The 25,095-nt window shown below is 39.9% G+C and overlaps 1 protein-coding gene across 1 annotated transcript; it reads left to right on the plus strand.

Annotated features, from left to right (window-relative positions):
* Positions 1 to 14,368: 14,368 nt before the first annotated feature.
* LOC148040732 (dirigent protein 1-like) lies at positions 14,369 to 16,226 on the plus strand. Its single transcript, XM_087667055.1, has 2 exons — positions 14,369 to 15,235; positions 15,333 to 16,226. Exon 1 carries the CDS (start codon positions 14,532 to 14,534, stop codon positions 15,168 to 15,170), a length of 639 nt encoding a protein of 212 aa, XP_087523181.1. The 5' UTR covers positions 14,369 to 14,531; the 3' UTR covers positions 15,171 to 15,235; positions 15,333 to 16,226.
* Positions 16,227 to 25,095: the final 8,869 nt, after the last annotated feature.

The raw sequence follows: 25,095 nt of genomic DNA on the forward strand, positions 1-25,095 counted from the left end.
GTCGGGAAGCACCGAGTCGAGCTCGAGCAAAAGAATGCCAAGCTCTGATACCAGTTGAAAGGTGAGAAGGATCGAAGCTTGCACGCAAGCTATGGCGAGAGAGCAAGAGCAAGAAAGAGAGAGACAAGAAATGGGAACTCCAACAGTCACAATGTGTGACCGGGCCTTCCTTTATTCAAACTGTCACTAAAAGAATAAAGAATAAAGTGACGTGACAGGCGCCCGCCACCTGCAGTGTGCAGTGGCGGGTACTGTCAGTGTAGTAATACACGGGGCGGTACGGCGGAGGCGCCTTTACCCCCAACAAAAGAAAGCAAGGGACCAAAGACAATGAAAACATTTATTGGAGGGCGTTGAGTAGCAGATTATGCAAGATTTCAATAGTGGGAAGTCTTGTGCATATGGATTAATGACCTTTGAAAGAGAGCAATTTGTGGAAGAAATACTGACTCAAGGTAGGGTGCATGAAATGGATGGGAAAAAGCATCTACTAGAGCACTCAAATAGGTGAAGGTGATTCATCACCGAGAAGCAATGAGGTCAAGCAAGAGAAACTCTAACGTGTTGCCTAGGATGGACTCCAAGGTGCTTCATGGCCAAAGTAAAACCAAAAGCAATGGATGCAAGCATGGACTTTGTGTGATAGATCATGCAAGTTTGATGAGTTGGCTTTTAGTTTCAACAGTGGAAATGATTCTATGGTCTTACTACATTTTTTGAAGGTAGGGTATGTGGCAACAAAGGCCAAACAAGGATTTAATAAAGGGAAATGTTGTGCCATCATCCAAGTATGGCATGCAATCTACACTATCTACTTTGGGAGTTAAGATGTTTTCCTAGAAATTAAATAGGAAGGAAATATGATTTGAAGCTATATCTTTCATGTGAATTAGATTGATACTAGACTAGTCATACAAGAAAGATGAGTGTGGCCTCAAAAGGTGGTTTTGAGCTAGCATTTTGAGCTAATGAGTGAGTGGCATGTCAGTCCCATTATGCTCAATGACTTCATCTTCGTGGATGAGCTGCGATGAAGATTATTAGAATGGAATTACTAGAAGATACCAACCACCGAAAAGAAGATGTTGATATTATTATGTAATGAGCCAGAAGTAGGATGGTCATGAGCATAACATAAAAAGGAAAAAACATTGGAAAATGCCTTAAAGCTTTCTAAGAGTGTTGTAATAAAAGCTTAAATGCAAAAGAAAAGCTAAAACATATGCATATCTTTTGGATATGTGTTTGTTTTCTTTTGTTGCTTGAGGAGCTTTAGAAAGACATTGAGGTGTCTCCAAACCTCCATCCTTAGAAATGTAACTTGCAATGTGCTTGCAACATTTGTTGTTACCCCACCCAGCTCTCTCCAATGCTCCCAAGTAATGCTCACCTATTTTCTTGTATGGTTTTCTAAATATCATCTGGATTTTTAGCCTCCCATTGAGACATGAGCCAAGGCATCTCTTGTTTTCCCTAAAAGTGTTGGATCTTTTCTTAAGTGAACTTGATTTCCATGAAAACCCATTTTGGAGAGTAATGACTCACATTTCTCAATACACTCATCTGATAAAAGATAGGGGCTATATCGAGTTCTCATAGTCGAGATGTAACCTGAGAAGTTTGTCAATTATTCTAATCTCTATATGCAAAGTACATATATGAACATTTCTAAGAGGAATTGAAAAAATGGGATTCCATATGTCTTCTTTGTTTTTAAATTTACTCAAATCTATAGAGTCTCTAGTTGGGGCCCTTCTTGCAGGGCACAAGTTGCTCCAATGTTTAGACTCAACACTTTCCATGCAATAAATACAATGATATTTTGCATTTGTCCCATTACATATTCCAAGCGTACATTTGATAGTTTTTAAGTCAGTGCTCATATGCCATTCCACATTAAAATTACCAACCCCATCAACCACCAACATTTCTCCTTCACTTTGAGACTTAATAATGTTTGGAATACATGTATGAGTGAACAACCATTTCAATATTTAATGATTCTCAACTGGTACCTGAGCTGCACCAACCTGCCAAATCTCCATCTTAGACTAGAACTTATGCACTGGTGCTTAACCCCCACCATTATTGTGGTCCAATACCTTGTTCATGATGCAAATGCTGACTCTTTCCATCTTTTGTCCTTTTTTAATATGTGCTTCATCTAACTTCAAGGAAATTTCCAAAACACCACGAGATTCCTCTATTGTGAGTCTATACATGTGAAACATTGCAATCTACACTCTTCTTAGATCAGCGCATATATTGTTAAACACATTCCATTCAAAACTAGATTTTCCTTTTGTCTTTTCTTATGGGGCATAGACACTACGATATGAATGTATTCCCCAAAAATATGTGGAATTTTACGATTCATAGCAAACCTTCCAACCAATACTGCAAGGGCTCGAGCAACCCAAATGCAGTTATTCTATTATATTTAAGATTTTTAAACTATAATTTAGAGATAGCACGATAACCTTTTCGACTAATATCCACAGTATCACATGTCTCTATAATTTTGTTTGGTTTTATTGTGTCCTTTAAGTCCTTTACCAATTCTTTGAGAGTTGAGCCTCTCAAATCCACATTCTGAGGTGACTTAAGAATCCTCAAAATTTCATTCTTATTCATGGTCTCTTTTAAAAGGGTTGAATATCTCCTCACTTTCTCAAATATCAATGCTTGATATGTGAGAGACATATTTCTTTACAAGATTCAATCTTCTTTTCTTTACTCTCACACACAAGCTAGTTATATTTTTTAATGGTCTCTTCCTCTCTCTGAATCCTATTGGAGTTTCCTTTAAGTGTGCTATCTTGTCTTGTAATAACTTATTATCATTTTCCAAAATTTCAATCTCATTTGTTAGCTCAAAAATGTTTGTTTGTACAATTAATAATTCTTTTCTCATTTCGTTTATTTGAGCCATGTATGTGCAAGATACAAAGCATAACCTTGTGCAATAGCCAAGCATCCCGTTATAACCTTTCCCAACATATCTTATGTAGTCATGAATATTAAAAAATTTAGGAGGTTTTCCTGTACAAGGATCCTTGGGATAAATATTTCCATCCACCCACAAATCTATATGTTTCTTCCCTTGAGTTCACAATATGTTAGTCTCCATCTCATCTGTTAGTACTTGACTATGTATATTTCTCCATGATGTATACATTGGATCTAGTTGGATGGTAAGTTTGTACTTGCATGTACTCGCATCTATATTGCTTGCAAAGGTATTGCTAAATATTTTAGCAGATCAACCATAAATGAATCTCATAGTGATAAGAAAGTGAGCACAAAGAAGAGAATGGCAAAAGAGTGGTTGGTGTGTGAAAAGAAGACACGGGAGTAGACGAATGTGATTTTGGTGGATATATCTTGAAAATACAAATCCTCCCAAGTTTCAAGACAAAAACAGTCGAAAAGGTAACCCTGACATAAATTAAAAGATGAGAGCAATTAATGGCTGATGCCTTCAATGAATTAAATATTCTCTCTTTAATCACATTTGATCAACCAAATTTGGTGGTTTCATTGCTCCAAAATCTCAACTAATTAGCAACTTAATAATTTTCTTACAAGTGCCTTTTTTGATGCATTTTTTGTCCTAATGAAGAATCCATATAAGCATGTAACATCCGCGAAATGCCCTATAGGCATTCAAAGCATAGACTTGCAACTTGTAAGCTTGCTGGTTACTATGTATTACAACAAGAAAACTTCAATAGACTTAGCAAAGGAAGCTCAAATCAATCCAAAAGAGCATCCACAATGATCTACCAACATCAATATATAGGCGTATTAGCATCAGTAAAGCCCTACACAATTAAGAGTATGTTGTCTATAGGTAGTATACAACAAACTTTTTTAAATAGTGAGGCAATTGCTGTGATCTCCTACTCTAAGTAGCACCTAGGTTGAAGTCAATGAACCTTGAGAGTGCACAAAAGGTTGCCCACATGCTAGGACCCAATGGCTAGGTGAGGAGGCAGCTTGCAAATGAAGTGTAGAGACTTGAAAAACAAGCCGCATAGCCGATGTGTTTACTCCTAGTCACTCTACTATCAATGTTGAAGCTCAATAAACACTCAATAGTGCTCAATGCATCCACAATGAGGTCTTGGAACAAGGTAGATAGTCAGGAGATGAAGGGACTCAATATATACCATGAATGAGTGAATCAATGGCTTCCACGAATATTATAGGAAATGAAGCTTCTTCATAGGTAATGATCGATGAAGCTTCCTAAATGACAAGTCTAATACCAATTGAAAGGTGGAGCAAAAGTGGATTCAGCACGAGCGGAAGCAAGAAGGCAACAACAGCTATGGAGGTTCAAGCAACAAGAGAGAGATTGGTATGTGAGAACTCCAACAGTCACAATGTGTGACCTGCCTTCCCTTATTATATTACAACTAAAAAAAGTGTGATAGTGATGGCCGCCCGCCACCTCCATTGTATAGGTATGCGAGTACTATATACAAGTAAATATAGATGGCTAGGCACAAGTGGCCTTTAATCCCCACAACTGCCTCCACCCTCTCACTACTTTGCTTGCAGTAGTTGGTTCGTGCCTTTCTTCCTTCTCCTTGGCTTAGGTCACTATTATTCTGGACATCCTCTGTGGACATGGTCACATCTTGCTACAACTCTGCATGTAGGATAGCCTTCATTGGTTCCCATGAGGTGGTGAGCATGCATGCATACTCCTACACCAATACACAAAAGTAAAGCACCTTCACTAATAATGATGATGCACATTACTAAGCCACTAACCCTTGTTAGTATTCTTTTTAAAAGCACTCCTTTAAACTATGAAACCTCCTTTACGTTTAGAAATAATCGTGCTTACAAAACAAAAGGGGAATTTCTTGGGCAACCCTTCGATTTTGAGGCCTGGACCGAAATGATGTTCATGTGAAGCTCGATTTTGACTAATGCTAATTGGCCAGCTTTATAGTTGCAACAAAAGCTTCAAGATGACACAAACCTCATCACACTTCGTGTATGCTATAGAGAGCTGTATGATTTGCTAGTATTGATCTTAGAAAGATGAAATCCATTCTAAAGACTATAATATAAATAATTGTGTAGGAGGTCATGAGGTTCATGGGTCGAGTAAAGTGGCACAATAGATATCTTGGATATTTAGCACACATATGTACTCTTGTTACCATATTTACTAGAAAAGGTGTCCAATTTGTATGGAGAGATGATTGGGAAAATACATTTACTGTATCAAAGAATATGTTAGTGGTGCATCAATTCTGCGACCCCCGCAATGGGGCCTACCATTTTATATATTTTTTTGTCTTTCAAGCATTGTGGTTGGGGCAGTCCTAATGTAGGAACAAATTGTAGGGTGGTTTGGACCCATCTATTATGCAAGCAAGAGACTAATTGTAGTGCACAAAATAATTATACCATTATGGAAAGAGAGGCTTTGTATATGATTTTTGCATTGCAAAATTTTTGTCACTATTTGTTGGGAAATCCAATGTTGTTCCATGTTGATCAGAAAGCTTTGATGTATTTGATTAACACACCACAATTGACAAGACGGTTAGCCCAATGGATGATTTTGCTGCAAGAATTTGATTATAAAATCATACACACCTTGAGCAAGGAACATGTAATAGCATATTTGTAAAGCAAACTCAAATCGTTAGATCCTATGCAAGGAGCCAATGATCAACTTGATGGTGATTTGTTTGAAGTACATGTACATAGGTTTTTGACTCTTATTACGATCAAATGCTTAACTTTTTCCTTGATGGGGTAATGCCAACAAACTTATCAAGAGATTTGAGAAGAAGTTTGGCATTATACATAGACATTTTCATGTTATTATGGGAGTCCTCTATAAGAAAGTTGTAAAATATTACACGGCGCAGCGAACAGAATCTGAGAAAGAGATAGAGAGTACACAACAGATAAGAGGAGAATCAGTAAAATTCTTTAACTCCAAACAACTGATACAAAGATGGCTCTGTCCACCCGTGCGCTTCCAATGAATGAAGCTTAGATGGCGATCTAGACAGAAGATAGGTGAAGAGCTTAAGGCTAGCTGGAACAACAACTCTGACTGGGTGAAAGATGAGTGTGAGATGGCTGCGAAGGGGTTTAGCTTTTATAGCCCGCGAAGGTCGTTAGGTCGGCCTGCTGACCGACCTACCATATGAGCCTCCACTAGTCGGCCAGGGAATATTCCAGGGAATATTCCCTTTACCATCGGGCCGGGGGCGCTGCCCCCGGACCCCCGCCAGGGGGGCCGCTGGCCCCCCTGGGACCCCCCAGCCAGGGGCCGCTTCCGCGGCCCCCGGACCCCACAATAGGGGCCCCTTTTAACTCCCTTACCACGCAACTCAATGCAATGTGCCTCGAGTTGCTACCAACTTAACCACTCCGTCTAACCCAAAGATTAGACCCACAATGGTCACCTTTTTGCCATCCGGTCACATAGACCTCATCTGATATACAAGTCAGGACTCCACCAATGTCCGGGCTCACACTTGGCTTCTCCTCATAATGGGGGCCTTACAACTTTGAGCACCATGGATCATTGGTAGTACCTAATGAGGGTGGGGCATTGATCATATCTAACACCCCCCCTCAATGTCCACCCATAGGTGAACTATCTCCTCGGCCCAATGCCGAGTCTCTGAAGATGAACTTGAAGCAGATCCTTCGTAAGTGCTTTGGTGAAGATATCTGCTCCATTCTCCTCTGTTGGACAGTAGACCAATTCCACTATCCCATCCTCCATCAAATCACGCACATAGTGATACTGGATCTCTATATGTTTGGTGCGTGCATGAAACACTGGATTTTTGGCAATGGCGATGCAACTCTGATTGTCACATCTCAGCACAGTTGGTTCTTCATCCTGCACTCCCATATGCCATAGAATCCTTCTCAACCATACGGCCTCACATGCAGCAAAACAAGCTGCCTTGTACTCTGCTTCGGTAGAAGACAATGCCACTGTTGGTTGCTTCTTACTAATCCAAGAGAAAATTCCTGAACCCAAAGAGAAACAATAACCAGAAACTGACTTCCTGGAATCAATGTCTCCTGCCCAATCTGAGTCACAGTTCCCCACAAGAGAAGTTCCGAAACTGTATGTGATACCATAGTCAAGAGTTCTCTTCAAGTATCTGAGCACCCGCATCCCAGCCTTCCAATGACTCTCATGAGGTTTGTTTGAGAACCTGCTCAAAACACCAACAGCAAAACTGATATCTGGTCTGGTGTTACACAAGTAGATTAGACTGCCGACCAACCTCCTATACCTCCCAATGTCTGCTAGTGCTGATGTATCCTCAACGGATAACTTTACATTCACCTCCATAGGTGTAGCTATCTCCTTGCACTCGGTCATGCCAAATGCCTTCAAGATCTCCCATGCATACTTCTTCTGAGAGATGAAGATCTTTCCTGGCTCTTGCCAGACTTCAATCCCCAAACAATAGTGCAGCAAGCCCAAGTCTGTCATTTCAAACTCAAAACTCAAAGCCTTTCGAGTTTGGTTGATCATATCTTCATAGTCACCTGTAATAAGAAGGTCGTCCACATATAGGACAATCACTACAGACTTTTTACCATCCCTGTAAACATACAAGTTAGCATCTGAGGCACATCTTTTGAAGTTTAGGTTTAAAAAGAACCTATCTATCCGCTGGTACCATGCTCTGGGGGCTTGTTTCAGCCCATACAATGCCTTCTTCAGTTTACACACTTTGTTCTCAGAATGGGGGGCCTCAAACCCTGGTGGCTGAGCCACGTACACCTCCTCCTTGAGGTCACCATTTAAGAACGCTGACTTAACATCCATTTGGTACACTGGCCACTTCTTGTGGGCAGCCACTGCAAGTACCGTGCGAATAGTGGTCATTCTGGCAGTTGGGGCAAATGACTCTTGAAAATCAAACCCTTCAACTTGTGAAAATCCTTGGGCAACCAGTCTAGCTTTGTACTTTTCTAAGGTACCATCAGCCTTGTACTTTACCTTCCAGATCCACTTGGTGCCAATAATCTTCCGCTTTGCTGGCCGATCCACTAGCACCCAAGTGTCATTCTTCATTATGCTGTCATACTCCGCCTGCATAGCAGCCTTCCATGATGGATCTGCAAGTGCTTCTTCTAAGTCAGTTGGCTCCTTTACTTCTCTCATAATCTCAACCATCAAGGCCATGTTGACTATGTGAGCAGAAGCCCTCCTTTGCTCCTCTATTCTCTGAGACCTCCTTGGTCCGTCTGCCTTCTCCTCAACAGATGCAGGCATAGGATTATTGTGGTCATAGAGCTGCTTCACCCAGCGCGGCAATGGCTTTTCCGGTGGGGTGATGTCAGGTTGGTGAACTTTTTCCTCATCATCTGAAGATGATGCTTCCTCCTCCTTAAGGATAGGGATAGCTCTCGGGACAGGTTCATAGTGGACTACTTCTTCGCTTGATGATAAAGTGGAAGACCTTGCCTTCTCCTCCTCCACTGTATGCGGCTCCTCCTTGAACACCACATCACGGCTCGCGATGATCTTCTTTGCCTCTTGGTCATATAACTTGTAAGCCTTTTGCTCATCACTATAACCCAAGAAGATACATTTTCTGCTTTTTGGTTGTAACTTGTTTCTCTTCTCATCTGGAACATGTGCATAACATTCACATCCAAAAATTCTGAAATGTGAAACAGATGGTTTCTTACCAGTGTAAGCCTCATGAGGTGTTTTTCCCTTGAGAGCCTTTGTGTAGCTCCGATTTAGAATGTAGACTGCAGTATTAACAGCTTCAGCCCAAAAATGGTTAGGCAATCCCTTGCCCTTTAGCATGCATCTTGCCATCTCCACAATGGTACGATTCCTGCGTTCCACAACACCATTCTGCTGAGGTGTGTGAGGCGTCGTCAATTGACGCTTGATCCCTTTGCTCTTGCAAAAGCCTTCAAACTCCTTTGAGTTGAACTCACCACCACCATCTGTTCTAAATTTCTTCACACTTTTCCCTGTTTCATTCTCAACAAGTATTAGCCATTCTTTAAACTTACCAAAAGCTTGAGCCTTATCACGAAGGAAGTACACCCACATCTTCCTACTGTAGTCGTCGACAATCAACATAAAATAAGAAGATCCCCCCAAGGCCTGTGTAGGCATCTTACCACACAAGTCAGCATGCACCAACTCTAGAGGAGCATGTGCTCTATTCTTGCTTTCTTGTGGAAATGCCTTTCTCTGTTGCTTGCCCATCATACAAGCTTCACATGGTTCCTTCAATTCAGTTATTGTAGGTAGGTGAGCAACCATACCTTGCTTTTGCATCTCCTTCAATACTGCAAATCCGATGTGTCCAAACCTTTCATGCCAAAGCTTACTTGTGCCCACTCCAGCGGTGGCTGTAAGAGCACTTAGCTCATACAGGTTGTTCCTCCTTTCTCCTTTGCCAACAATTGTGCCAGCACTATCAATAATTTCTGCACCTGTCTTCTTGAACCTTACTTCATGACCAAGATCAGTTATGGCAGCAACTGATAAGAGATTTCTTCTGATTTCGGGAACATACAACACATTTGAAAGCTTTTTGACTTCACCATTTGCAGCAACAAAAGAAATAGTACCTGTGCCCGCAGCAGGGCATTTAGCATCATTTCCAACCGTCACAGTGATGGATTCTTGTAGAGGCTGCATAGAACTGTATAGACCTTTCTTGTTGGTCATGTGACGGGAGGCCCCACTATCCAACACCCAAGAGTCAGTGGTAGATTCTTCTTGCGCCGAGGAGCACACTTCCTCAATGGTCGCCATGAATAATTCCAACTCTGCTTCAGCCGTATTGGCTGTCTCTTTCCCTTTAGTTTTAAGGGTACCATTCTTTTCATCTGCCTTCTTGACACGACAATCTGCAATTGCATGTCCTTTCTTCTTACAGTAGAAGCACTCTCCTTGAAACTTCTTCTTGCCGCCCTTTTTCTTTTTGTCACCATCATTTTTGGTGGAGGAAACACCTTTGCCTTTTGCATTGGCAGAGAATGCAGCATCTCCATTGTTGCTTCCTTCTCGGGCTTTCAGCCTCAACTCCTCCTCCATTAATAATGCACAAAACTCCTCAAAAGTCAAAGCTTGAGGTCTCACCTGAGTATTAAGGGCAGTTACTAGTCCATCAAACTTTTGTGGACAAATCCGAAGACACCTCCGAGCTAGCTCTTCGCTAGTCTTTTGTATCCCAGCGCCAGCCATCTGGTCGCGCAGATTCTTAATCCGAGTGATGAATGCTTCAACCGTCTCTCCTTCAGCAAACTTCTCCGCTGCTAGTTGATTCTCCAAGTTTTGAATCCTTGTTTGGTTTCGTGTTTCATACTGACTCCTTAGTACATTCCAAGCCTCTGACGCTTTGGTTGTATGCTGAATCAGAGTCAAAACACTGTCAGAACAGCTTGTAACTAAGGCACACAATGCATCTGCATTCCTTCGTTTCCAAGCTCGTAGAAGATCTGCATTCGGAGGAATCATCACACTAGGATTTGATGGGTCGGGGGTAGGCTGTGGTTCTGCGTCAGTCCCCAGCACAGTCTCCAGAAGCTCATAAGAATCAAGGATAGTAGTAATTTTGAACTTCCACAAGGTGTAGTTTGTACCATCTAACTTGCCTTCGCTGAAGGTTGGTGGACGAATCCTCAGTGTTTGAATAGCCGGTACAGCAGCACCACCTCCTGCACCGCTTCCTGATGCGCCAGAACTGCTTCCCGGAGTCGACATCGTTTCTCTTTGCTGTTGAAGCCTTTGCCTCTTGCACTCTCTCCGATCTCTAGAGCCCCCTGGGCTCTGATACCATGTAAAATATTACACGGCGCAGCGAACAGAATCTGAGAAAGAGATAGAGAGTACACAACAGATAAGAGGAGAATCAGTAAAATTCTTTAACTCCAAACAACTGATACAAAGATGGCTCTGTCCACCCGTGCGCTTCCAATGAATGAAGCTTAGATGGCGATCTAGACAGAAGATAGGTGAAGAGCTTAAGGCTAGCTGGAACAACAACTCTGACTGGGTGAAAGATGAGTGTGAGATGGCTGCGAAGGGGTTTAGCTTTTATAGCCCGCGAAGGTCGTTAGGTCGGCCTGCTGACCGACCTACCATATGAGCCTCCACTAGTCGGCCAGGGAATATTCCAGGGAATATTCCCTTTACCATCGGGCCGGGGGCGCTGCCCCCGGACCCCCGCCAGGGGGGCCGCTGGCCCCCCTGGGACCCCCCAGCCAGGGGCCGCTTCCGCGGCCCCCGGACCCCACAATAGGGGCCCCTTTTAACTCCCTTACCACGCAACTCAATGCAATGTGCCTCGAGTTGCTACCAACTTAACCACTCCGTCTAACCCAAAGATTAGACCCACAATGGTCACCTTTTTGCCATCCGGTCACATAGACCTCATCTGATATACAAGTCAGGACTCCACCAATGTCCGGGCTCACACTTGGCTTCTCCTCATAATGGGGGCCTTACAACTTTGAGCACCATGGATCATTGGTAGTACCTAATGAGGGTGGGGCATTGATCATATCTAACAAAAGTATTGATCAAGTCCTCAGAAGATGTATTCTTGTTGAGGAACAACATGCTCTTCTACATAAACCTCATGTTGGCTTATTTGGATGACACTTTTTTATAAGATTAGAAGTAAAAAGTTTCTTCAACTAGGTTTATGGTGGCCTATGGTGTTGAAAGATGCCTATCAATATGCAAAAGAATGTATTGTTTGCATGCAGCAAGGCCAACCATAGCTTAGGGATAGGATGAAGATCATTCAATTCTACTTGTAGGGCCATTTCAAAAATGGAGTGTTAACCCTTAAACAAACAAGGTGGAAAATTTAAAAAATCTAAAGCAAAAAATAAAGTCAAGGCAAAAGCGGAATGGAGAACGAAGGCATGCCAAGAAGAATTTGGAAACACAAGAAGTGCAAAAAAGTCCTAAATCAAGGAGAAATGTGTACATTGAAAAAGTGCATGTCAACACTTTTGTAAAAGAGCGCAAGGTGCACCATGATTTATTTTGAGAGCGTCGGGCTCTCGCCCGTGCAAATTGTAAATATAGATGGGTGGTAGGAAGGAAGCTAGGAATTTAGGAGAACAATGGAAAAAAGGGCCCAGCAAGCTATGGCCGGCCATGTAAGGGGATGACCACCCAAATCGGATTCAAGGCTTTGTATATAAAGTTGAAGAGTGAATAAGAAGCTCATTCTTGTGTGTGGCCAAAAGTAGCTCTCCTCCTCCTCCTCCTCCTCTTCTTCTTCTTCTTCTTCTTCTTCTTCTTCTTCTTCTTCTTCTTCTTGCATACTTGAGATTGTGCTTGAGGGAGGGAGTGTGAGAGTATGAGGAAGTGAGTGTGTGAGGGTGAGGGACCGCGGTGGAGAAGTTCTCCATCTTCTCCTCTCTTCTTCTCTTCTCTTATCTTCTCTTGTCTTGCTTGCAGCAATGGAGCTTGGAGCGTGGAGCTTGAGGATGGAGCTTTCTTGAAGCTTGCACTTGAATCGTGGAGCTACTAGAGTGCTTGGGAGAGGAGGTAACTCGATCATGCATAGAGGTAAGCTCACTACACCTGTAGAGATGGATAGCACGTCGGCTATATGAGAGGTAGCCATTAGTGCTCGGCTTGGAATGCTTGAAACAATAAGCGGTCCATGGGTCTTGGCAGTTGATCACCTCTACATTTTGGTTCCATTATCGGGACCAATGGATTCAAGTCTTGAGTGCTTGCGCACTTCGAATCGAGCATTGAACTAGGATTTCCCTCGAACCTGTGCTTGAGGTAGATAGGTAGGAAGCGAGGGAGTTTGAAGAGGTATTTAATCTCCTTAGCAAGTAGGTTTTTGGTTTTTGGATTTGGAAAAGCATGTTGAAGTAACGTAGGTGTTTCCTTCATGATTTTTGTTTACATTTAGGTAGGGTAGGAGCAAAATAGTGTGAGCACACAACAGGGTTCATGTTGTTGTATAACAACAAACTGAAACAGGGAAAAGAAGGGCAAAAAAATAAAATTCTGGGTTAAATGCTGGTAAGAGGAGCAGGACTAAGGTGAATGCAGACCTAGGAGTAGACGAACGTGATTTTGATGGACATATCTTGAAAATATAAATCCTCCCAAGTTTCAAGACAAAAACTATAAAAAAGGTAACCCTTACATAAATTAAAAGTTGAGAGCAATTAATGGCTGACGCCTTCAATGAATTAAATAGTCTCTCATTAATCACATTTGAGCAACCAAATTTGGTGGTTTCATTCCTCCAAAATCTCAACTAATTAGCAACTTAATCATTTTCTTACAAGTGCTTTTTTTAAAGCATTTTTTTGTCCTAATGAAGAATCCATATAAGCATGTAACATCCCCGATAGTTGGGAGATGAAGGGACTCAATACATACCTCGAATGAGTGAATCAATGGCTACCATGAATATTATAGGAAATGAAGCTTCTTCATAGGCTAATGATTGATGAAGCTTCTCAAATGCCAAGCCTTATACTGATTGAAAGGTGGAGTAGAAGTGGATTCAGCACGAGGGGAAGAAAGAAGGGAGTAAGAGGTATGGAGGTTCAAGTAAGAAGAGAGAGATTGGTGTGTGAGAACTCCAACAGTCACAATGTGTGTCCTACCTTCCCTTATTGTATTACAACTAAAAAAAGTGTGATAGTGATAGCCGCCCACCACCTGCATTGTATAGGTATGCGAGTACTATATACAAGATGGCTAGGCACAGGTGGCCTTTAACCCCCAACACTGCCTCCATCCTCTCACTACTTTGCTTGCAGCTGTTGGTTTGTGCCTTTCTTCCTTCTCCTTGGCTTAGGTCACTATTACTCTCGACATCGTCTTTGGACATGGTCACATCTTGCTACAACTCTGCATGTAGGATAGCCTTCACCGGTTCCCATGAGGTGGTGAGCATGCATGTGTACTCCTACGCCAATACACAAAAGTAAAGCACCTTTACTAATAATGATGGCGCACATCACTAAGCCACTAGCCCTTGTTAGCATTCTTTTTAAAGGCACTCCTTTAAACTATGAAACCTTCTATATGTTTAGAAATAATCGTGCTTACAAAACAAAAGGGGAATTTCTTGGGCAACCCTTCCAATTTGAGGCCTGGACCGAAACGATATTTATGTGAAGCTCGATTTTGATAAATGCTGATTGGCCAGCTTTATAGTTGCAACAAAAGCTTCGAGATGACGCAAACCTGATCACGCTTCGCGTATGCTATAGAGAGGTGTAGCATGTATGATCCGCTGGTATCCGCAAAAGTTTGATACGGCCCACTAACAAAAGTGCAAGTACTATTATGATGAGAGAAAGCACCGCTACCTCTCGTGTTGTGTTCATGAGCACAAGCATGCCGACTTTGGGCGACCTCTGCTTGGAAGGGCCTATCCTGGGCCTCTCTCTCTCTCTCTCTCTCTCTCTCATTTTCCGAGAGAGCAAAATACCATCAAATCGTCAGAGGCCTACCTGCTAAACTAGATATTAAGCAGCGCCAAGCCATGTCGTTGAGCGTCGCAGGACAGCTCACTCTGATGATTACCAGGAAGCTGGACGTACCAGCTCTCCGACTAATTCCTCTGCTACTGCTACTGGTACTACTCTCAGCAAACCAATATTTGATTACGGATCATAAATTTATAATACTAGCGGCAGGGAAGCGGCCAGAGAGCTGGGCGCACTGCAGTAGTATAGACACCATTAGATATAATTTGGTGTTCTACATGCACGACCTGCCGGTGTCGTCGGATCCGTCGTCAGTGCCGGTGGCGGGGCGCAATCTGACGACGAACCCTGGGCTGGGGCTCATTGTGGTCTTCGACGACGTGCTGACGGACGGGCCCTCCCTCTCCGACTCCACCATCCTGGGCGCCGGCCAGGGCACTTACATCTTCGCCTCTAGGACCTCCCCGGACCTCCTCCTCGTCTTCACCGCCGTCTTCCGCGGCAATAGCTCCTTCAACGGCAGCACCCTCTCCTTCCACGGCTCCGACCGCATCCTGCTGCCCGTCCGCGAGATCGCCGTCGTGGGCGGCACCGGCCGCTTCCGGTTAGCCCGCGGCGTCGCCGCCATTGAAACAGCCTCTAGATCCGGAATCAATGCCGTGCTGAAGTTCAATGTCTCCATCGTGACGATGTGATCTAGCCTAGCCTTTTATTAGCACAAATATACAAATACAAAAACCTTCGACTTGCAAACCTTGAGGTATTTCTTCAACCAAATTGCATGTATTTTGCTATTTCTACAACCACGACATTTGTATAAATTTAAGTCTTATACCTTCTTTTTTCAACATTCAAAGGTCTTATCAAAGAAGGGTACCTTAGTTGGAAGGGGTAGGTGTGTGAGTGTGAATTGGTCACACACAAATTCAAATCCCCTCAACTAAGCACCTCAATGATGCTCTATCCTTCAAGATGGAATGCCCCTTGTCAAGGCTGTGGGCTAATGTCTCATGTCTAATGAATAAAATACATCATGCAATGCATTTTTAAAAAAAAAAGAATTCGCTCAACATATGTCAAGACCAAGTTTATAACTTTAAAGAGTTAATACTTATACCCTTGGTTTAAGGGTATGAAAAATTTTGGAACAATGATAAGCAAGTTAAAATCACACTTTTTGTAAGGGTTGCATGGGCTGACTCTTGTTCATAAACCACAACAAAGTAAGGCATATGTTGCATCACAAGATTCCTCATAGTTGGTCTTCGTATGAAAATGCTCTAAGGGATCAATGCTATAGCAATTGTTAAGGGAGTTGGGCACCCCTATTCTAGTACATTTAGGAACTTAGATTGCCCAACCTTTTAGAACTATGGGGATAGTCATTGATGTGGGCTTTCTCTCTATGATGTGTTGTATGTTTGGGCCCAACTCTTTAGAAGTGGGGAAAGTCATGGATGTGGGCTTTCTCTATGAAGTGTTGTACATTTGGCCGTAATTCTGTGAAATGAAAAAGAAAAGTGGTCTACACTTAGAAATGTTATGCCTTTATTTCTTTTCCGATCCCATGTTACCTTGAATGTCACACAGTTGAGAATATGTATTTACTATTGAACATAAACTTGGAATGCTTTATGTTACAACCCTATTTTCCATATTACATTATATTGTTTCATTGCTTGCCAATGGAAGCCACATGCATCATCCAAAAAACACATCATTTGTATATTTTTCAAAATTTTTTTACTATGAAAATTTTCTTTATTTATTTGTTTAGCTATTTCCAGAAGATGGTTACATCCAATATCATCGCTATTGATAGAGAAGCAATGTTTACTATGACACCAATTGTACTCATAGTGCCAATGAGCCATATTCGTCAACTCCCACCCTTGAAAAAAGCAATGTTACTATCAATAAGCCAATATTAACACCACAATGTTTCTCTAGAACCTTTGATTGGTATAGCACATATGGCATTGGTCATTTTGCTACTTACAATGCACTCAAAATTGCATTTTTAAGTAGGTTCAAAAAAGATAAAACTACCACTTATGTGTTAAACAAGTTGAAATATTTTAAGCAAAAGTGAATGTTGGTACAAGATTATGCACAAAAATTCAAGAACTTGTTGAATAGATTGGATGCTACAAACAAACCGTCTTTATATCTACAAAGTTCATACTTTGTAAAAGTACTGAACAAAACTATTGGAGAAGCAATTACTAACATTGAATTCCAAGGAAATGCTATCATGGGTATTCTAGCTGATACTGCCCAAACGGTAGAAAAAAGACTTGGAAAGGGCAAAACCAAGAAGAAGGCCAACAAGGATTGTTTTGACTCTAAAACGATTATTTGGATACAACAATAACCATGATGAGGAGGATTCCTCTTTAGAATCAAACTCAAATATTCAGTCTAGTGATTCAATTGATGATAGGGGGGAAAGCAAGTAAATCAACATTAAAAAAAAGTCTAATAGGGACAAAGAATCCTCTAGGGGTAAGAAGAAAGAAAAAGAAAAATATGAAAAGTCAATGCTAGATAAGTAGCTCAAAAAGTATATATATATATATATATATATATATATATATATATATAAATATAATGAATGCTCTAAGAATGTTACATCTTGTAATGTTTGATAGAAAATTAGCCATGAAGCCAAACAATGTTGGTACAATCTAAGTGTTAGGAATGCAATGATATAGATAGTACCACTAGCAGCACCTGTTAATCAAATTGTGCGTAAAATGGCACCACAAAGAGGATTCAAAGGGTTTGGCAGGAAGGGTTAGCCACCAAATTAGTGGGGTAATGACCAGCCGAGACCATGGAATAATTTATAGGATTAAATTTTTTTTGACTAGGATGTGCAGGAGAAAGAGAGAAAAAGCAAAAGAGGTGCAAAAACATTAAAGAAAGAGAGGGATAAATCAATTCAACCTTACAAACCCACTATATGACATGCTAGACAATCAAGTATTTGAGAAAGAACAACCAAGACTAGAAGAGGTTTCATAGTAGCAAAATGGTCATGAAGAAAGTTTGGATGTTCATGAGCAGTAGGAAGGCGCTCGTGAGCTATTCATAGCATTAGCTAAGTCTTCTTTACAACTAATATTAGAACGAATTCTCAATCTCATTGCATGTTTCAAACAGAAGTTTTTGCCAAGGATTATATCTTAGCAAGGACAAGTATGGAGGCAACACGTGGGTAATGAGTCAAGTACAACATGTTGTGAAGACGTAATACCTACTCAAATAGAGGTGGTGGACTACAAGGTATCCACTATCCAAGTGGAATATTTAGATAGGAAATTTGATAATATTTTTTTAGATGGAGGATCATGGGTGAACATAATCCTTGAAGAGTTGAATTTGGCTCACAGATTTCAAGATTTACTACCTACACCCTTTCAAGTCAAAATGGTGGACCAGAGGAGGCTTCATCCTCTAGGAATTTTGAAGAACTATCTTATCAAAGTGATAGGTTTGAAATTCAAGGTCAATTTTGTGGTCCTTAGAATGGAAGGATTGGGAGATTCTTATCATACGTTGTTAGGAAGGCCATGGTTCAAACTTTCTAATTAAAGCAAGATTGGGGTATAGACATAATGATTATTTCACACAGGGCTAGAGAGGTAAAGCTTTCTGTAGCTAACCAAGCCATTTTGGAACCCAAACTTTGACCATTATTGGCTCAAACTATAAATGCGGCATGTGAAATAGGAGATGATGAAGAGGAGTTTTTTTTGCAAGCTAATCCAAATGTAGTTCTAGTATTTGAGGTTGACATGGAGTAGATTTTATTGTATTACCATGAATTTCACTATTGCAAAAACATGAATTCAATTCCATGAAATAGGAACTCTGTTGTGGGAGACTACAATCCCACTACATGAAACCTCAATCCTACGACAAGAAAGTGATAACCTGATGTAGGAAAGTAGAACTTTGAAGTAAGTTACCCCTAATTCTAAGCAAGAAAGTCATGATATGGATGAAAAGGCTTAGAAAGTGCATGATAATCAACAAACAAAGACTAAAGAGGCTCTAGGGAAAACCAATCCAATAGCCAAAATTGATGCAAAGTTGAAATTTGAGTACATTATGAATAAATTAGCAAGTGTACTAGAAGATGATATCCAAGAAGTTAATTGGGACTTTGAAATATGTTCCGAGCTTATCAAAATAAGTATCTTTTGGAGGACTTTAAGTGACACTTGGTACAATTTTGTAAAGAGTTTAAGATATATTTGCATGAGAGCATACAAATATGAAAGGTTTTGATCTATAGGTATGTCAACACAGAATTAATTTGAAGGTAGATACTAAGCCCATAATGCAAAAAAGGTACCACATGAATCCTAGCTATGCAAAGCAAGTAAGTGAAGAAATTGATAAGTTGCTCAGAGTTGGTTTTATCAAACCAATTAATGAAGTAACATGGATATCACCAATAGTTGTTGTCTCAAAGAAGAATAGTAAGATTTGAGTTTGTGTTTATTATAGGAAGCTAATTGCAACTACCATCACTTATCCTTTTCCCCTTCCATTTACATATTCACTTTAGATGATGTTGTGGGTCATGGAATCTATAGTTTTTTGGATGGTTTCTCAAGGTATAATTAGATTCACATGCACCCTAATGATATGGATAAGACTTCCTTAATCCCCAAAGAGGAGCTTTTGTCAAGGTCCACTAGAATTCCAAGTAACAGCACATAAAACCTTTGATTTGTATTTTACTACATTCATGATGGCATTTATTGATGATTTTTGTGTCTTTGGAAAGAAGGTGGGATCATTTGCAATATTTGAGACTATGATTTCAAATTTACCACAAGTTTGGGATATCATTAAACCCTTTCAAATCAATGTTTACTGCTAAAAGGGGAGTCTTATTGGCACACACCATATCAATTGAGGGAATGGCTATTGATCTTAGAAAGATCCAATCCATTTTGAAGACCATAATATATATAATTGTGTAGGAGGTCATGATGTTCCTGGGTCAAGTAAAGTGGCACAATAGATATCTTGGATATTTAGCACACATATGTACTCTTGTTACCATATTTACTAGAAAAGGTGTCCAATTTGTATAGAGAGATGATCGGGAAAAGGCATTTACTGTATCAAAGAAGATGTTAGTGGTGCACCAATTCTGCGACCCCCACAATGGGACCTACCATTTTATGTTTTTGTTTATCTTTCAAACATTGTGGTTGGGGCAGTCCTAATGTAGGAAAGAATTGTAGGGTGGTTTAGACCCATCTATTATGCAAGCAAGAGACTAGTTGTGGTGCATAAAATTATTATACTATTATGGAAAGAGAGGCTTTGGGTATGATTTTTGCATTGCAAAAGTTTTGTCACTATTTGTTGGGAAATCCAATGATGTTCCATGTTGATCACAAAGTTTTGATGTATTTGATTAATGAACCACAATTGACAAGAAGGTTAGCCCAATGGATGATTTTGCTGCAAGAATTTGATTATAAAATTGTACACACCCTGGGCAAGGAACATGTAATCGCATATTTGTAAAGCAAACTAAAATCATTAGATACTATGCAAGGACTCAATGATCAACTCGATGGTGATTTGTTTGAAGTACATGTACATAGGTTTTTGACTCTTATTATGATCAAATACTTAACTTTTTCCATGATGGGGTAATGCCAGCAAACTTATCAAGAGATCTGAGAAGAAGGTTGGCATTATAGAATAGACATTTTCACCTTATTATAGGAGTCCTCTATAAGAGAGTATTGATCAAGTGCTCAAAAGATGTATTCTTGTTGAGGAACAACATGCTCTATTGCATAAACCTCATGCTAGCTTATTTGGAGGACACTTTTTTGTAAGATTAGAAGTAGAACGTTTCTTCAAGTAGGTTTATGGTGGCCTACGGTGTTGAAAGATGCTTGTCAATATGCAAATGAATGCATTGTTTGCATGCAGCAAGGTCAACCATAGCCTAGTGATAGGATGCAAGATCATTCAATTCTACTCGTAGGGACATTTCAAAAATGGGGTATTGATTTTTGTAGGCCCCATCAAACTAGTAGCTGATCATAGTAAGAACGAATATATATTGGTGTGTACAAACTATGGTACTAAATGGTTTGAAGGAAAGGATTTAAGAGACAACAAAGTAGCACGAATTGGTTAGTTCCTTTATTCTAACATTATGACAAGGTTCCCTTATCCAATGGAATTAGTCAGTGGCATAGGTAAGCATTTTTTGAATGAGTTGATGAGGGAGCTTACTTCAAAATAAACAATACCACTTAAGAAATCTACACCATACCATCCACAAGCTAATGGGCAGGCTGAAAGCTCAAACAAAATCTTGTTGCCCATCTTGAGAAGATTGTTAGTGATACTTTTAAGAATTGGGGTACCAATCTAGATTCAAATTTATGATCCTTTAGGACAGCTTACAAGGTTACAATAGGTTTGACTTTGTTTAAGTTGGTGTACAGAATGGAAGTGGTGGTACCCATAGAATGCCTTTTGAGCTAAGGGACGGACTATTTGAGGAGCTACAAAAATTGCATAAGACTGGTTTAATATTTATTGTACAACACACAGAGTGGTGTTTGCCATTAGTCATTAGGAAAAAAAATCAAACCTAGACTTGTTCAGCTTTTAGGGAGCTCAATAAAAGAATAGTCAAAGATTATTATCTGTTGTGATTCATTGATCAAATTCTAGATCAGTTATTAAAGAGTATGAATATCTATTTGTTTATGGACTACTTTGCAAGCTATGAAATTGGAAGAAGATAGAATTATCACTATCTATCAATGGTAGGATAGAAAATACAAGCTTGGGTTAATTGTCATGTGAAAAAGAAGGTTTTCAAGGAATGAGACTTAGTAATGATCTATAATTCAAAGCTTGGAAAGCATCCTAGTAATCTCAAGCTTCACAATATTGGATAGTCAAAGATGTCAGTCAAGCTACATTTATGCTAGCCACATTGCAAAGTGACATAATGAAACCTATAGTCCATGGTTTTAGATTGCAAATACTTGTTCAAATTGGATTATGATGACCCAGATAAGGAATCATAGACCAAGCAAGTAGCAGATATTAACTTGGTTCAAGTTACTGAAGTGGGGTTCACTATTCTTTGGATATCCTAGTTATTTGCAAGTTTTATGGCCCTAATAATCTTCAAGTTTTCTTAGTATTTACTTAGTAATCATGGGTGACTCTCTAATACTTTCAGTGCAATTCTCTTGTGCTGGAAAAGAAAAATATGTATTATTCCTATTGTAGAAAGTGTGGGATTTTCTTCATTGGATCATAGTCCTGTTGCGTGGGTAATGCAAACTTTTCTTACATTGGGGTATTTTTTGCAAAAGATGATTATTTATCTAGAATGATGGGAAGGCCAAGAGTATTCTAGGGATTTCTCAAAAGTCTTTATGACATTGGTGATATGGATTTCAAATGGTTTTTCCTCATGTTTCCAAGATGTACTTTTTGACAAGACTTATGAGGAACTATGTTTAACTATAAAGTTTCATGAGGGAGAACAAGTCATCAATTCTAACTTTCAATGGACTAGAGACAACTCAAGAATGTGAGGTCAAGTCTTTATGTAATTTTAAGGACAACTTGTATTCATTGGGGAGAGATGGATATATTTTTCGATAACTTTACTCTTTGAATAATTATTCAAAGCCAAAAAGAGTATGGCTAGTAAAACATTGCAAAATTTGACACTTATTTCTACTCCTATTCTAGTATGCTTGGATTTCTCTAGAGAGTTTACTATAAAATGTGATGCCATTGGCTATGGCAAAGGGGCTTTTTTGCTATAGGAGCATGGAGTTATTGCCTTTGAAAGCTGTATGTTTACAAATAAAGAGATGGCTATGAATGTCTATGACCAGGAGATATTGGCTATTCTACATGTGATAAAGAAATGACACCATTACTTGTATGCTAATTGATTTAGAGTTCAACGTGATCACAGGGTCCTAAAGTATTTTCTTACTCAATCAAATCTTACTCCTAAGTAGTGTAGGTGGGTAGCTACCTTGCAAAGCTATGATTTTGATATCACTCATACAAGGGGCAAAGACGATATGGTAGCTCATTTCTCTCCTCTTTCTCTCTCTAGAATGTGGACATGTTAGGTCTTAGCTATGATTGAGTTACATGGTGACTAGATCGATGATTTACAAGAAGCCTACCTCTTGGATGATGAGCTCAGCCATGTACTTTACAAATTATAGTAAGGTCTTATAGAGGAAAGCTCACATTATCAACTTTAAAATGGCCTTATTTGGCTTAATGGCAAGATTGTTATTCCTTCTACTTCTTCTTTGAAAATTATTGAATTACATTATTCGTTCACAACTGGACATTTTGGAGTATTTAAGACCTATGATAAAATTAGCAAGAGCTTTCACTAGAAAGGATTGTGGAAAGATGTTAATGATTATGTTATGAAATATATATACCTTGTCAGAAGAACAAGGATAGTACCCATAAGCCAAGTGGATTGTTGCAGCCATTGCCTATTCCGAAAAGGAAAATAGACACATATTACCATGGACCTCATTACTAATCTAGTTATTACTAAAGAGGGTTAAATAGCATTTATGGATGTGGATAGACTCACTAAGGCAACCCACTTCATTCCTACGCATCTATGTCTTGATATTGATGTTGAGACAGTAGATCAAAGTGGCACTGGGTTGCTCCAAGTGGCAAGAGAGAGAAAATGATGAGATTTTTTAGCTTAGGTGAAAATGGCTATGGAGTCACAGTTAGGGTTTCTGGGGGCAGCTTGGTTTTTCTGTCATTGCAGGAGTTATACTTGATCATTTTGAAAACTTTTTATATGGAAATGAAGCTTGAATGATAGGCTATCAATGCCCTATGTTGGTCCTCAACATCGCAAACTGTAGTGATGGCAGTAGTAGTACGAACGGCAGAAGGTGCATTCTGGGCCAATGACCACAAATTTTCGCAATGTTGAGCTTTGGAGTGGCCAATGTCAAGGTATTATGTGATAGGAAGCTTTGCCTTGAGAAAAGGCACAACTCTCTAGAAGGAAGCTTCCAAATATATGACCTCTATGATGAGATATGAAAGCTCCAAGTACAGCAGGTTCTATCTGCCTATGGTAGTCACAAGCTTGATTGAAGATGAAGTTGAAAAAATGAAGTCCTGAGCTGAATGTGAGCTGGGCAGAGATGATCAGAGGTGAGAAGAGACTAGAGAGGCAGTGCCATGCTTATGAAAAGATGCAAGATCTAGAGCATGGCAGATGCAGAAGCTATGGAGGTTGGAAGAGAAAGAGTGAGTTCATGAAGACACTGACATGCTCAACATTTTTCAAAGACCATACCAAATTTATCCATCAAACATAAGGGTGATACCATTCTTTGGCTGCTTAAATAATTTGACTTTGACAAGTAATCTCTTCTCTTCACACTGAAGAGGAGATGGATGAAACTTCATAGGAGAAAGTATCGGCATTCCTTTCTTTTTGGAGCTCACCTTACTAGTCTTTCCATGTGACTTGCCATTGCCCTTACCCTTACTCTTAGTTGGAGATTTTTACAGAGGGGAGTTGGGATCAAATAGTGTGATTGCCCTATCCAAAATCAACTCAATGCACCGCTACCTTATCCACCACATATATGAGTCAGGGTAATCTCGATACTACAAGAAAAAATATAACAAGTTAGTAAACTGAAAAAGGACTCAAAAAACAAACAATATGAAAGAGACTTACATTCACCCCATCTAACTTTTCTTTGAATCTTTTGTCCCACAGACATTTGAAATCACTCTTTATCCACAAAATTCAACTTCTACTATTGATCCTCACCTAGCCTATCAATAACATTTGATTTCTTACTTGGTTTAGTAGCCAAATATGATTGAATATCAACCACATCAATTTCCTTGAGTTCTTTTTCTTTCTAGTCTTCATATTGTCAAGATGTATACTTCTTTTATTCACACAATTTCTTGCAAAATGTCCATTTTCCTTGCAAATATAACAAGAATCTAGAAAATGAGAAAACTTGAGAGTAAACCATCTCAATGCCACTACTAGCACTTCAGGGGGTTCCACCCTACAATCCCATAATATACATGTTTTTCTCTCTCCCCTTAATTTGATCAAGGTTGAGGGACATAAAAACTTTACCAAGAGAGGAGGCAATCATTTTAACTTCATTTTCCAAAAGGGAGTGAAATTTTGGAAAAATAAACCCATATCAGGCACTCCGACAAGACCACTTAGTCAAGAGAAAAGCCAAAAGACTAAGGAAGATAATGAACAGGGTCTCTCTTGAAGCCAATTGCACCAAAATCCATCCATTCTATTTTCTTGGGAAGATCCCACTAGTACATGATAAATACCTTTTCCAATGAATTTATATCAGAGTAGATAACATCTAGCATGAAAAGCTCTATTAGACCATCTTGCAAATTCATCCTCAAAAAGCAAGTCGCCCTTAAGAAACATGAAAATACCACTTCTAGCATGCTCATAGTATCTATGATACAAAGGCAACGTGTTGCACCTAAAAGAGTTTATCTTTTGAAGAAGATGAGAGGCTATATCTTGGA

This window comes from Lygodium microphyllum, chromosome 2, assembly GCF_053477565.2.
Source record: "Lygodium microphyllum isolate KBCC chromosome 2, Lygodium_microphyllum_v1.1.10, whole genome shotgun sequence".
NCBI classification, from domain to species: Eukaryota; Viridiplantae; Streptophyta; class Polypodiopsida; order Schizaeales; family Lygodiaceae; genus Lygodium; species Lygodium microphyllum.